The 14,558-nt window shown below is 32.9% G+C and overlaps 1 protein-coding gene across 1 annotated transcript in view; it reads left to right on the forward strand.

Annotated features, from left to right (window-relative positions):
* LOC129228159 (decapping and exoribonuclease protein-like) overlaps window positions 1-6,275 on the forward strand; it is a 29,777-nt gene extending 23,502 nt beyond the window's left edge. Inside the window, exons 5-6 of the mRNA XM_054862814.1 lie at window positions 1,325-1,410; window positions 5,978-6,275. Coding sequence (XP_054718789.1) covers window positions 1,325-1,410; window positions 5,978-6,137 — 246 coding nt within the window. The 3' untranslated portion in view covers window positions 6,138-6,275. The remainder of the gene's footprint in view (window positions 1-1,324; window positions 1,411-5,977) is intronic.
* The last annotated feature ends 8,283 nt before the right edge of the window (window positions 6,276-14,558 follow it).

Below are 14,558 nucleotides of genomic sequence, written 5' to 3' on the forward strand. Positions count from 1 at the left end.
TGATGAATTTGAAGAGTTTCATTTCAAACATTAAAAGTTTCAAATGAGAGGTAATTATATTTTATCATTCTGTTTTCGACAGTTTGTGGGGAAATCCGACTAATTACTTAAAATTCAAACTCAAATCGGCAGCTAAAGATATTATGTGATTTATTCTATTCTATTCAGAGTCACAACTGTATTTATGTCGAAGACTGCATACTAAGTGCCTTGCCTCCATTATTTTATATACCGATAGATGGCAGCACCATCATCGGATTGAACAGTTGAGAATTTAGAACTAGTCCAAGAGCTAATAGCTACCTGGTGCTAGCACCCCCAGAGGTATCGTTTCACTTGGAGGACATTGAGACCACGAGCATATTTAGCGTCGCCCAGTCCCCTTTAATGACGACGGTTGGTCTTCGACCAGCGGGGATCGAACCCGAGACCCTCCGGCCCCGAGTCCATTGCCTTACCGATCAGGCTACCACGGCCCCATTATGTGATTTAGCTGAAATTTTATACGATAAATAAGCTTGGTAAGAGGCAACTTTTCCACATGTAGGCTTTAAGAATGTATGACTCTGTTAAGTTGAGCTATGACCTTGACAATGTTTACCTCTTTTTGGTGTAATAGGAAAGGGCAATTTATGCCCAGTTGGAGTTGGGTTACTTTCGTTGTAGCTTTTTGCAAGAGTATTCCAACTTAAATCCGCGCCAATAACACTTCTCTTCTTCATTGAACGCCTCAAAAAGTGGTAAACATTGTCAAGGTTGTAGCTCAACTTACCAGAGCCACACAATACATATTTCTCAATTCGTTTTTTTCACTCCACACTACTGTACATATCATGTTGTCAGGGGTGCCCAACTAGGGGGGAGGGTTTATGGCTCAGACTACGCCATTGAAACTTTAAGGGGGGGGGGCTGTTTTGACGAGTATTTTTCCCCTTTTTGGAGGGGGGCTCTTGCTTTTAAGGGGTCTTTACGATATTTAGGGGGGTGCGCCCTTGCTCTTAGGGGGGTGGGCAACTCTGGTGTTGTAAAGGAAAGTCATTGCTTGCTGAACCTTTCGGTCAAAAAGCGCATTGACGAAATCAATATTTTGTAAATTGCAGTACGGTTTCTATTTATTCATTTATTTTTCTGAATTTAGAAAGCGACCCGGTTGGAGTTCGGATAATTGAAATTCTATTGTATTATTAATAATAATTTTTAAAAAAAGTGCATATATTTTACTTATTTTTAGTGCTAATTTTAATGTTTTATTAGTAAACATAATCCGAGCCGTGGTTATACAAGTATTATAACTTATTCTTCTACATTCCGATAAATATTCCAGGGTTCTTGGAATGTGGATAAGCAACTACAGTATGTTGACAGTTTTCTGACATTGCTGAAGGACAACGTTACGCAGGATGATCCGAAGTAAGACCTTATAATCAGCATTGAGTGACAATTGAGTGCTTTAGAATTATTTGATAACAGCCTCTATTTTCGGCAAAAATGTACCTATTGCATTTCATTTAACTCACGGTCCAGTGTTCAGTCGATGGATTTTCAAAATGCAAAAAATTTATGTGGCAAGTTATAGAAACCTTGAATGACTTATTGAGCTTAGATACTCTTAATTAAATTAAAAATCTCGCGTGGTGAGAGCCCAGGTGTCTCCATCTGATAGGATTCTGGGTATTAAAATTCTTAAATGCTATTGGCTATCCGCGCCAACGGTAGTTGCACACGAAAAGATTAGGTGGTGTGATCCCCATTGGAGGGATCGCACTACCGTTTCAATTGTAATCGCGAAGTCGAATCCACACATTCTTCTGTATATTAGAGAAGAAAGTAAAAATTTGCAAAACATGTTCATTTTAATCCAGTTTTGGTGTAATTATCATTATCTTTTTTGCATTAATATTTTATGTTCTTATGTTTGCTCTTTACAAAGATTTCTTAACTAAATTCTTCGTCGGAATGCCCGCGCTTAACATCCCGTTGGCAAAAACAATTTAAAATAGCACACTTCGATTATTTCAGTATCTGCCGCTGTGGTGTCACAACACACACAGCTTCTATTCGCAACTCCAGAGCTCGAATACGCTACCTTGCAGTGATTAACAATACTACCGATAAAGGTAAAACATTCCATTCCACGTGTTTTCCTAGGGGAACATTGCAAGCTTCTTACAGTTTATGGTATAATGTAATTTCAGAAGACTAGAAAAGAAAGCTTCCCACAAACACGATGAAATATTGATGTCATTCACTAAGCGTCAAAGCAAGTTATAAGTTACGGCATTTGTTTGTTTTACCTTTTTTATCCGCCATTAGACAGTGGCTGCAATGCACCCTATAGTTTATTGGAGTTGCGAATACTATATCCAAAAGGTTATTTCCAGCATGTAAGTTGCATATTTGGCGAGTAGTTCACAACGAATTTTGCTTGTCTCATACCAATTACTTGCGCCTTCTTTGTTTAGTAGAAGGTGTTATTTGTAATTAATATTTGATTTCATTCTCTTTCAATGAGATGCAAGCGGTTTCAAAGCTGACGCATTAGCGCTGTTTTTAATAAACCTTGTGAAATGGCTTCATTGGGACAATAACGAAAAAGTGAAGACCACAACTGCTGATGTCACGTGAGCCGTACCCTCTATAAAGTTAAACATGTGCATGCGGATAGTTTAAAACTAACTTTGAATTAGTTTGTTATGATACGAAGAAACTTACTTTATTTTTAATTTAAATTTGAAGATAATAGGACATTTTTTTAAAAAAAAGTCGTGCTGTTTACAGCCTCTGAAGCATCATTCAAAATTGTGAGGCTGACCCAATTATTTAACGGTGTTAGTTTTAGACTCGCTGTTTAAAAAAACGAAGGCATGAGACATTAGAAATAACGAAGTTGAGAAATAAGAACCCCGTAAATAAATACACTATACAGCGTACTCTATCTGAACACTCCCTAATGTGAATACCCCGATATTCTGAACACATAGTGCTAGTCCCGGCGAGACCCCATAAACTTAACATGGGCTGACCTCTCTGTACTCTGTATTATGAACGCTGTTTTTAACTCCCTTCAAATATCACCTCTCTCTAATTGAACAGGTTCACAATCGATACTCGAGATTTCATATGAATTAGATTGTTAAACCTGAAATACTTTCTCAATTTTGTCACAATAATTGGAAAACATTAAGAAGATGAAGAGAGGAAGAAGAAAGATTATTTTTGTGAATGTTGCTGCATTTTATAAAATCATTCAGCTGAGCAATATGAGCCTGAAGTGTCTGTCACTGCACTACGTATTTCAAGAATCCAATCATTCAAGACCATTCAAGTATTATTACCTCCAAGCAAATATGCGGTTGAGCATCACCCAGAAACCTTTTCACTTAAACAATTGAATGCTAACGCGTATCTTGCATGAGGATACACAATGCAAAAAAAATAAAAATAAAATAAAAATAAAATAAAATAAAATAAAATAAAATAATTCTTTTCTTGTAGGTATTGCACCAATAACTGTATTGCAATAAGTTATAGTTGTTTGTAACACAAAACGTTTTAAACTAAAAAAGAAAGAAATGCAAGAGTTAACATCCTACTGAGTTTAATCAGTCACTGCACTAGCTAGCAGCCAATCCAAAATTTAGCACCTCTAATCCCAATTACTGGTATATCTCACTTGGCAAACGCAATGGAATACATATGCATGCATTATCCAGTCTCTCTATATAATGAACATTCCCATAATCTGAACACTTTTGTTCGGTCCCATGAGTGTTCAGAATACACTGTAAAAAAAATCCGTAAAGTTTACAGAAAAAAACTGTCAGCCAGGACGCCAGTTTTCTTCCGTTTATTTTACAGAAATCTTCCGTATTTTTATTATTTATTCAAGCTGATTTATCATTTTATGAAGATTAAAAAATGAAACTATACTTTCATAAATCCATTTCAATATTTACTATACTACTACGAAATACATGTATACAAAGGTAAATTTCCGAATATGCCTCTGTAACAGATGACAAAAAAACATAATAATAAAATATTGATTAGGATGCAATGAAATGGAAGTTGCAAACGATTTAAGACTTACTCGCTTTAAAATAAATATAAGATCAAAAACTCGAGCACGAGAACCAAAATCCAAACAGGCGGGCGAAGATTCGAAGAAAAACAAAGTATAACCGGTTACAGATTAAAAAAAAAACAGAAATCCTGTATTTTATTACGAACAGTTTTTTTCTGTAAAAAATACGGATAACTTCTTCAAAATTTACATTTTTTTTTTACAGTGTAGAGAGAATCCACTGTATATAATTATTATTGGCTTTACTTTGAAAGTTATGAAATATTAGCTATAATTTACTGCATCGGGGCACTGTTAAAAGAATTAATTCACTGACCCACTTAGAAACATTTGTTAAAGATTATCATGTATGTAATGCTATAATGAATTCAAAAATGTACGTTATATATTTATAAAGAGATTTATAATAAAGAGATATTTTAAAGCACACATGTTTTTTGGTCGATATATCAATACCATCGATGTTTCAATTCTTTATATCAGCGTTTCTTAATTTCTTTTATTGGAATCCTTTTTAATGGTCACTCTTTTGTGAAACCTCTGGTTTTTCGTCACCAGTTTGCAGTGGCGTAGCCAGGATTCTGTTTCGGAGGGGGCCCAGGCTCAAACCTCAAACAGACTATCACGTTAACTATTTGTCATTAAATAGCTAATTAAATAGATTTCATTAACGATTATGCGAATTATTGATCACTGCTAGTTATTATTTGGTATTGTAAAATACCAATACACTCCTATTTGTAACTTTTAAAAGGGACAAATAACTGCAAAATTTATGAATGAGTAATACAATTAAAACAATTTTTAATTGAGAAAAAAATACTACTGTTTTTTATTTCCAAGCAAATTTACTGAAATTTACACAAAAAAAGTTTTTAAACCTTAAATATAAAAATGTCTTATTTTTCAAATTTTTTTTATTTATTATAAATTATGTTACTGTGTTAATGTCAGACAGAGTTAGAACATTTAGATGCCCTTGGCCAGTACCGCTCCTTAAATTGGTCCTTACTCGTTAAATGTTGAAATTGTCCTTTCAAATGCTGTTAGAGATACAGGGAGAGTGGCTAGTATCAAGAGCAGAATGTATGAAATTGACGACCAAAATCGTAATTTTTGGTGTGCACTTGCAAAATTTTTTCGTTATTAAAATCACTTTTTAAATATCTTTGGTGATATTAAGGGATAAGAATTTTCTTCCGGACATTTTTCGAAATAAAAGTTTTTAAAACGCAATTTTAAGCTATCATTGGAGACATTAGGTGAGAAGGAGGTGTTTTTGGATTGATCTTCGAAATTGTGAAGTCTAATTATTGTGAAGTTGAAATCTTGAATGCACAATTTCAGGCTATTTTTGATAATCTAAAATATGCATTATTTTAGGCAACAAATAAAATTATTTCTATAGTGACTAACACTGATAGGTAATAACGATCAGATTAGTATACGAAAGTTATTTTTAATTTTGAAAAAGCGTTTGTTTTATCGATATTTTAAAGAACAAATTTGAAAGTTGTGAAAAGAAAACCTGCAAGTCTTATGGAACCCCTGAGAGAGTTCTATGGAACCTTGGAGTTCCCCGGAACCCAATTTAAGAAACGCTGCCTTATATCGGTGTTTTGCCAATTATGTTCACATCACTACTTATTATTAATTTAAATTTGTTCGAACTGAAGTTCAACTGACGTTCCATTAAACTACGTAATATGATTTTAGGCGATCAATAAAACATGTCAATCTTATCCTTTCCTAAATTTTAAGGATGATAGTTGGTGTTAGATGCCATTGAATGCCATTTGTGCTCAATATATTGGCCTGTTTGAAAATATTTGTATTGCAGTTACTTTTCAACGATTTAACCAACTGCATTTGTTTTTTTCTTTTTTTTCATAGTGTTGTCTACAAATTTGAAATCCAGCCAAATGGCAAAAAAATCATTCAGTGCACAGAAATGCGTAATTTTGATGAAAAATACAGGATTCTGCCTCAATGGTATGTCACAGCATATAAGGAAAACGACCCTCCAAGTGGATCATTTTCCTCCAGTGTCTAAGCAAGAATGTGTATGTAACTACACTGTAAGAAAAACATATTACCATGCCTTAATCATACTGCTGTAGTAGAAAATAAACAAATTGCACTTCCTCAGTGGCCTTCTTAGCACGGGTGTCACCCAAAGAGATAATTTGTGGTATCACAACCCTTACTTCGACAATAAATAAATAAATAAATAATAAATAAAATAATATATATGTATACATTATATATATTCATGAAAAATAAATAAAATAATATCTTATATATATAAAAATCTCGTGTCACGATGTTTGTTCGGGGTAAACTCCGAAACTACTGAACCGATTTTTATCAAATTTCATACGTATCTGTAATTTGGTCTAACTTAAAAGATAGGATGGTTTTTATAATTTTTTATTGCGAATAAAATGTTTATTTTACATTAATAGCGTGTATTGATTGTTTGGTTCTGTAAATTCTTAATAGATGGCGCTGTAAGTTAATTCATCCTTAAAACATTTTATTGTTATGTTAATTAAAATTTACAAATGATACTATGTTACGGATATTGACGATTATCAACAATAACGCCGTAGAAAGTAGGAGTATAGAGGCCACACTTTTCAATGTAAATGTCAAATTCTACAAATCAAGTTAAAATTGAGAAGCAGCGGGTAGTTCCATAATCACCACTGCTTTTAAAAACGTATAAGGCTCACATAAATGTCGAGTGTTGCAGTTCCAAGAAATCCATTAAATACTTTGTCAAAAATGGTGTTATCAGTCCTTATTAGGTCGCATTTGAGGTACGAGATATTGACGAAGTAAAACGATGAGCGATAAGTGGTTATATAAGCAGCAACGAACGGGGTCATCGTGAAATCAGTCGGTTTCCCTCTTTCTACCGGGCCTGCTTCAAGATTTAATTGCGCAATCCACGTGATCCCATACTTTTAAGCGCTTCATCCCTTCTCTTCAAACTTACAATTCGATATGGAGCACGAAAGTCTTAAAACTTCAGTATCTTCAGTTGATTTTGACATATACACAGCAAACAATAGTTCTCATACATATTTCATTGAAAAAAAGATCAGAAAGCAATATAAATAGTGCAATGGTATTTTTGATTATCATACATTTAAGTATTTAACATATGTACTTTTTATGTTTTGAATTGCAATTCTTTTAAATTTTAATTGAGTGCGACAAAAATGCTGTAAGTTCAGATTACTGCCGTCAAAACTTAAATAAAGAAAACAGATTATTCATTACATTTTTGAAATTTGTGAGATACAATAATCTGAAAATAAATCTTTTGGTAGTTGATCAGTTTAAATTTGGTGTTTAAAATGACCAACTTCGAAAATTCTCAGACCTTTTAAAATTTATTAACATTTTAGAAGTAAGATCCTGATTTTACAAAATTTCGTCTTTTTGCTTATGATTATGTTAATCTTATTTGATCGAAATAATCTGAAAATTTCAACCAGAACGTTCAAGAATAGAGTAAAATTCAGTGAGAAATTTTGTTTTCAAATAATACATAACACATTTCGAGAGTACACACTTTATTTACAAACATAAAAAGTAGCATAAAACAGCTTTAAAGTTGAACAAATTCAGTGATAATCTGTTACTAACGATGTGACAAAACTAATAAGCACAAAAGTTACTAATGTACCCATAAGCTACAAACTAAGGGTTTGTGTTCTCAAGTTTTCAAAAATTTGAATATTAAAAAAAAATAACAATGATCGTAAAAATGTAAGTTCATAGGAGTTTGAACATAATTCCCCAACACATTTATTAATTGCAATAATGGTTGTTTATGTGAATTCCAGCCAAGTTTCATATGAAATCTGAGATATAACTGCCTCTTTAACTATTTTATGGAAAAAAAAAATTCATGAGAAATTAGAAATGTAATCACATGAGGTTTCTAATTAACCAATTCAAATCCTTAATATGACACTTGAGACAGTCACTTTGATACTTGAAAGTTGTTAAGAATGAAATTCGTATTTTTGTCTTTTAAGTACTTTTAAGTTTTTAATAGCAAACACTTGGATGAAATTATTTGCGATACACAGTACATTGTTTGAAAAATTATGCTGTGTAAACCTGTTGGCTTATTATGATTATATATTTAATAAATATATAACCATTGTATATGTTCATATTTCATAGTAAACTCAGAAAAATTAGAAAACGCATTTTGATCAGTTTAAAATATTTGATATCTATTAGGACTTTATTTTTATGAATATATTTCAAAATCACCCCCTATCGATTTCGTACATTCAACACAGTACTTTAAAACTATTGAAACTGAAAAGGTCTATTTAAACATACTTGTGCTTTAATGTATACTATTTACACATCGTGTCACACAGGTACCTTTTTTAAAATCTTTCCGCATAAAATTAGTTGAAATAAATTCAATTAGACTCATCTTTAAAAATGACCTAAATCTTACATTTTCAAACATATTAACCTTTAGAACTGTCAATTTTTATTGTTAACTTTCTTTCCTGTAACGAAAATTTGCCTTTCATTTTAATTATGCTTGGTAGTTGGTCAAAGTACATAACTTTCTTTTATTGCTATTAGAATGGCAATCATTTTTTGTTTTTGTATAATCATTGAGAAATATATTAGATATTCCTGATAAACAATATTCAATATGATTTAAGACAGATGTTCCACAGGTACATTTAACTAAGAAATCCATCCCCAGAATTTCCATTTTTTCTATTGAAAGCTGCACTAATAAACTTCTTTGGTCGTTAAAGTTTAAAAATGATTTCTCGTGATCTTTACTTATAAGTTTCCTAAATATTTGAAAAGTGTATACAGTCACATCTGTTAACAATTTTTGTTGGAATTTAAGTTTACCTCTGTCAGTCAGTAGTAGAAGTTGATAAACATCTGAATTCTCCAATTCTAATGTTTTATCAGACACAAACATAGAAATGCATTCTGAACACTGTATCTTATGTGATAATTTATACCCTACATAACCGGAAATATAAACTAAAACTGACAGCAAACGCCGTTCTGTCGATAGCCGCTGGCCGTAGGGTTGGGGACCATGGGATCACTTGGATGACTCATCCCAGGAATTCGCTCGCTTGAAGCAGGCCCGGTAGAAAGAGGGAAACCGACTGACTTCACGATGGCCCCGCAACGAAGCTATGTGGCATAACTTAGTTTTTCTACATACAAAAGAGACCCTTCTGTACATCATTGTGCAGTACGTCTTGAAAACGGTCAACAAGTATATTTTACCGAAGATATTTTCAACGAAGAGCACTTGAACCACCAAAAGCGATCCTGATTTTTATTATTTTTTTTACATTGTCAAAAACCTAATGTGTTTGGCCCGATTCTCAGAAATAAAATTATTTACCAATGTTCCACGCTATTTTACATGCACTGTAAAAAAATCCGAAACGTCACTGATTACTTTCGTGGAAAATGTCGGGATTTCATAAGTCCTCAACAATTTTATTTGGAAATCAAGTATCTGCGTCATAAAGTTTCCTGAATTGCTACAAATGTCACGAATGCAGACTTCTCACTGTTGAGAAAAATATTTTTAGCTCCCAGTTTAAAGATCAACTGAAAGTATTTATTATGTTTATCGGCATCAGGAAAGCTACGTTCCGTCTGCATTCACTGTGCGAGTGAAGATCAGTTACGTTTCGCGTCTACATTGACAAAGCTGGCGGTACGAGTGAATGAGATTTTGGTTTCTAAAGAATTGCAGAAGTCGCAGGCGAGTTAACTCACGGTACTTGCTTGCAAGTCTTTCAAACCTGTCGCAATGCTTGCAGTAATACTTTTGGAGCTTTTTTGGAAAAGTAGAAATGTGTTAGGCTTTGTATTCAACTTACCTAAGTTTTCTCTGAAGGTCCAGGGACACGACTGGCTTTTAGCGAGGGAGATTACTGAATTTTTAAAAAAGATTCTAGGATAATTTCCGGAGGTTAATAAATTTTAGTGATGAATGACTTCACTACCGTCGTCGTAGACCGTCTAGAAAGAAGTAACTTTAAATAGAAGCAAGTGAGTCTCTAGATACCGTAGAATTTTTTTGCGTGCTTGAAAGTCTTTCTTAGCTGTGGCTATGGTTGCGATAATACTTTTGTTACTTTCTTGGTTAGTCGAAAAATGTGCCAAGCTATTACTTTAAATCTTACTTCGTTTCCCTCTAAAGTTTCTAAGAAATGATTGTCTCGAATGGTAGAGGTTTCGGAATTCGTCAGAAGGACTTCAGAATATTTTTAGGAGGTTTTTTGACCTTTAGGGGGATACGTTCCTACTTTTTGCAAGATATGTTACTGGCAGAAATAGGGTCTGTTAGCTATCCACTATTTTGCAGGACGTTTCTTAATTATTTTTATAGTGTTGAATAAAATCAAAAAAAATCATGGAAGCCACGCAAACAAAGAACACAACATTCATCAATCTCGGGCGTAATTAAAAATTAAAGCCAAGACATTGAGAGCAAAACTCCATCCAAAACAAAACTGTGCATCCAAAACAAAGTGAATGTTGTTTTTGCATTTGTTTTCGTTAAACATTCCCGAAAAGACAGGAATATTTGCGGATAGTTAATTGTCGAGTGCTTAATACATATCACGATGCATTTCGTGAATTGTAATTATTGGTAGCACACAATCATTGGGAGTTGCATTTTATAATGCAGTATTCGTCAACTGTTTAAGATAATTTTGACGGCATAATATCCAACACAATCATCATTGCTGTGGGGGAACTATAAAAAATGTATACTTGAAGATGTACTCCATAGAGTTAAACAAACAAACCGATGTCCAAATCTAGATTTTACTCCAAAGATATATAATGAAGCTTTAGTGGTGATTGAAGATTTATGCATTTCAATTTAAATATTGTTGTTTAATCATTATGGTGTGATATCACCTGATCGATTAATCAGCGACTTAGTTAACACTGATTTACAACAAGAAAAAACAGCGTAATGACGCTGTCTTAGCTACAATTATTGTGAATAATGAGCCATTTCTGACAGCTGAAAATAAAAATCTTAATCAGATTGTGCTGACCGTTGATGGTGAACAAGGCTATACAGTTGTCGATGAAAACAAAGCCGTAAACATTCCAACTGAATTTTTAAATTCTCTGGATATACCAGGAATGCCATTAGACGATTTCCGGTTGGAAATTGTTTCACCATTTTTTTTTCACAGATAAAAACCCACCTAGATTATGCAACAGTACACGCTTCTTCATCAAAATTTCAACAATTTTGACGGAAAAGTTTAAAGGAGAAATTTTTGTGTTGCCACGTAAACCATTAATAGCGTCATAATTTTCAAACACATTTGGAAGGCTTGAATTTCCGATTTGTTTAGCTTTTGAAAAGATCATAAATAGATCTCAAGACCAAATGATGTCTACTTTCGGTTTGGACTTGAAACATACATGTTTCTCTTATGGGAAACTATCTATCGCTTACTCACAAGTGGGAAAGTTATCACACCTATTCGTGTTAGCAAAACAGGTTAAGCAAGAATATTGTGCAGAACTTAGTGCTTAGATAATTTTCAGTTTTCAAATAATAGAAACAATTGATCGAAGTCAATGTTATCTACCTCATTTACAAAATTTAATTTTTATATGTTTTTAATTTAGTTAATGTGTTTTGTAAAGAAGTTAGGTATTATAAACTATAGAGAAATCTGAGATGAATAAAATATAGTGTACATTCTAAGAGTATATGTTGGTTTATGCTTAATTTCTACGTTCCGATATTTTACAATCAAATTCGATATTTACTGTCACTTTCAAGTTATTTTGCTTTTATTTTTGGCAGAAGTCATCTTGAAAAACTTACTAAGCGTAACTACAGCTTTTACCATTGAAGATTTAGTTAGTACTTAACACAATAAGTAGTACAATAAGTACTTAATTCAGTCTAACACGACCATTATCAATCTCATATGTTTTAAAATTGGCTAGACTATTGTAAGCTTTACTAAAATATTAATTAGATTCTATTAAAATATTAAATAAAATAATATTTTAATCCAACCACTTCGCCACAGCAACGCGTGGCTGGGTCAGCTAGTATATATATACATTATATATATTCATGAATAAACAAGTAATATAAAGTGGAAATTGCAAGAAGCAAAGAACGCGGAAACAACACCAAAATGAAAAACGTCTAACAGGGACTGGTACTTTATCAAGAGAAGGACCAGTCCCTAAGTTCACAAACCTAGGGACTGTGAATTTAGGGACTGGTCCTCCTCTTGAGAAAGTATCAGTCCCTGGATCACGTTTTCCATTTTGGTGTTGTTTCCGTGCTCCTGCATTTTGGTGTTGTTTCCGCGTTCTTGCTGCTTGCAATTTCCATTTTAAATTGCTTGTTTATTCATGAATATGTTTGTACTGTTTTTGTTTCTAGTAGCTTTGCGATAGCATTACTGTACACTTTGGTGTATATTCTTTTATTACTTTCTTCTATATTTAATATATAGAAGAAAGTATTGGATTCGTGCAAATTTTCGAACTTCGAATTTTGACGGATTCGAACGTTTTGAGGTGTGCTGAGTCCATTTCGACCATTTTTGGAAAATGTCTGTCTGTCTGTGTGTGTGTATGTGTGTGTGTGTGTATGTGTGTGTGTGTGTGTATGTGTGTGTGTGTGTGTATGTGTGTGTGTCACGTCTGTGTGTGACCAGTTTTTTTGTGGCCGCTCTACAGCAAAAACTACCGCATGAAATCGAACGAAATTCGGTACACATATGTGCCCCTATGTGAACTTGTGCCCATTGGTTTTTGCGCGAATTCCTCCAAGGTGGGTGGAGCAATGGGACGTTTTTTGAGTTAAGCGTGATTGCTATTCCTCAGGAAGTAATTGGCGGAATCAAACAAAATTTGGTCCACATGTTGCCAGTAACAGGAACAGGTGCTGATTCAATTTCGGTGTCAATAACTCAAACGGGGGTTGAGCTATGGAACGTTTTTTGTCGTCAATTGTAACTGCTGTATCTCATGAAATAATGAACGGAATGAAAAATTTTTTTATCGGCAAGTAGCCCTTAGTGGGTATAAAAGCTGATTTTATTTTGGTGTCAACAGCTAAAAAGGGGGTAGCGCAATCGCCCGTTCTTTTTTTCCAATGTGAGTGCCCTATCTCAAGAAGTAATGCTACGTTCTGGTTGAAATTTGGAATATGTGTGAATCCATATGTAAACAGGCTTTGATTCAATTTTGACACCAATAGCTCCAAGGTGGGTTTTTTTTTCCCCGAAGAAAAATAGCTTTATTAATACAACAATAAGAAAGATAAATCGTAATAGATTGTCGTCTGCGTATTTCTCGTGATTTTAATTGTATGGAAATGATCGGAAATATTATCTCAATGATTTAAAATTTTTAACTGTTGCCATCTTATGTTTGTTAACAAGTAAAATATTTGTAATTAATTCAAGCAAGGCTTTAAAAATAACTTTCAATTTTCGCTCTTGGCTTTGCTTTTGCAATAATTCAGACATTGGGATGGTCGTCAAGTTTTTGCATGTGTAATTTTGTTTTTGTTGAGAATATTGCTTCCTCGTCAAGCATGGGGAGGGATCAGAAAAAAAAGAAAAATATAGAAGAAAGTTTCGTGATGGCCACAACATACTAGTTTTTTTTTTCAATTTATTCGAAGTAATATTTAAACATGTTCTTAAAAAGTATCTCTTGTATACTATATATATATATATATATATATATATATATATATATATATATATATATATATATATATATATATATATATATATATATATATATATATATATATATATATATATATATATATATATATATATATATATATATATATATATATATATATATATATATATATATATATATATATATTAGGGTGCATCAAACCCCCCATGTTTCAAAAAACTTTCTAGAAATTGTTTGTACCTATGTTAATTTTGTTCCAAATGCCAAAAAAAGTATGAACATAAAGTTTCATGAGTTTTGAATAATATCTATGTGGTCCACCGGTCCTCCAAAATAAAAAAAAAATGATAAAAAAACAGCATTAATGAGGAAAAAAGAAATAAATATCTATTCCAACAAACATATAAACATTCAAGTGATTTAGGATGCAACAAAAGAACAGATGTACATGCACTAATTGCTTTTGATCTTTATTTTAGTTCTTGTCAGCACTCATTCTTGATTCATTTAAATTTTTGAGTCATTTTCTTAGATTTTTTCGCTTTTGTCGATCTTGTTCAACAACTTGCACAACATGCTGGTAGTGATCTTCAGACTTTGAGGACTTGATGAAGTCATTACTAAGCTTGACCCCACGTTCTGCACAGTCGTTGATAACATTTAGTGCTTTTAACTTCATAAAGGCTGCGATGTAGGATGTATTATTTGGCCATACTGAAAC

The sequence above is a fragment of the Uloborus diversus genome, chromosome 8, assembly GCF_026930045.1.
Source record: "Uloborus diversus isolate 005 chromosome 8, Udiv.v.3.1, whole genome shotgun sequence".
Classification (NCBI taxonomy): Eukaryota; Metazoa; Arthropoda; class Arachnida; order Araneae; family Uloboridae; genus Uloborus; species Uloborus diversus.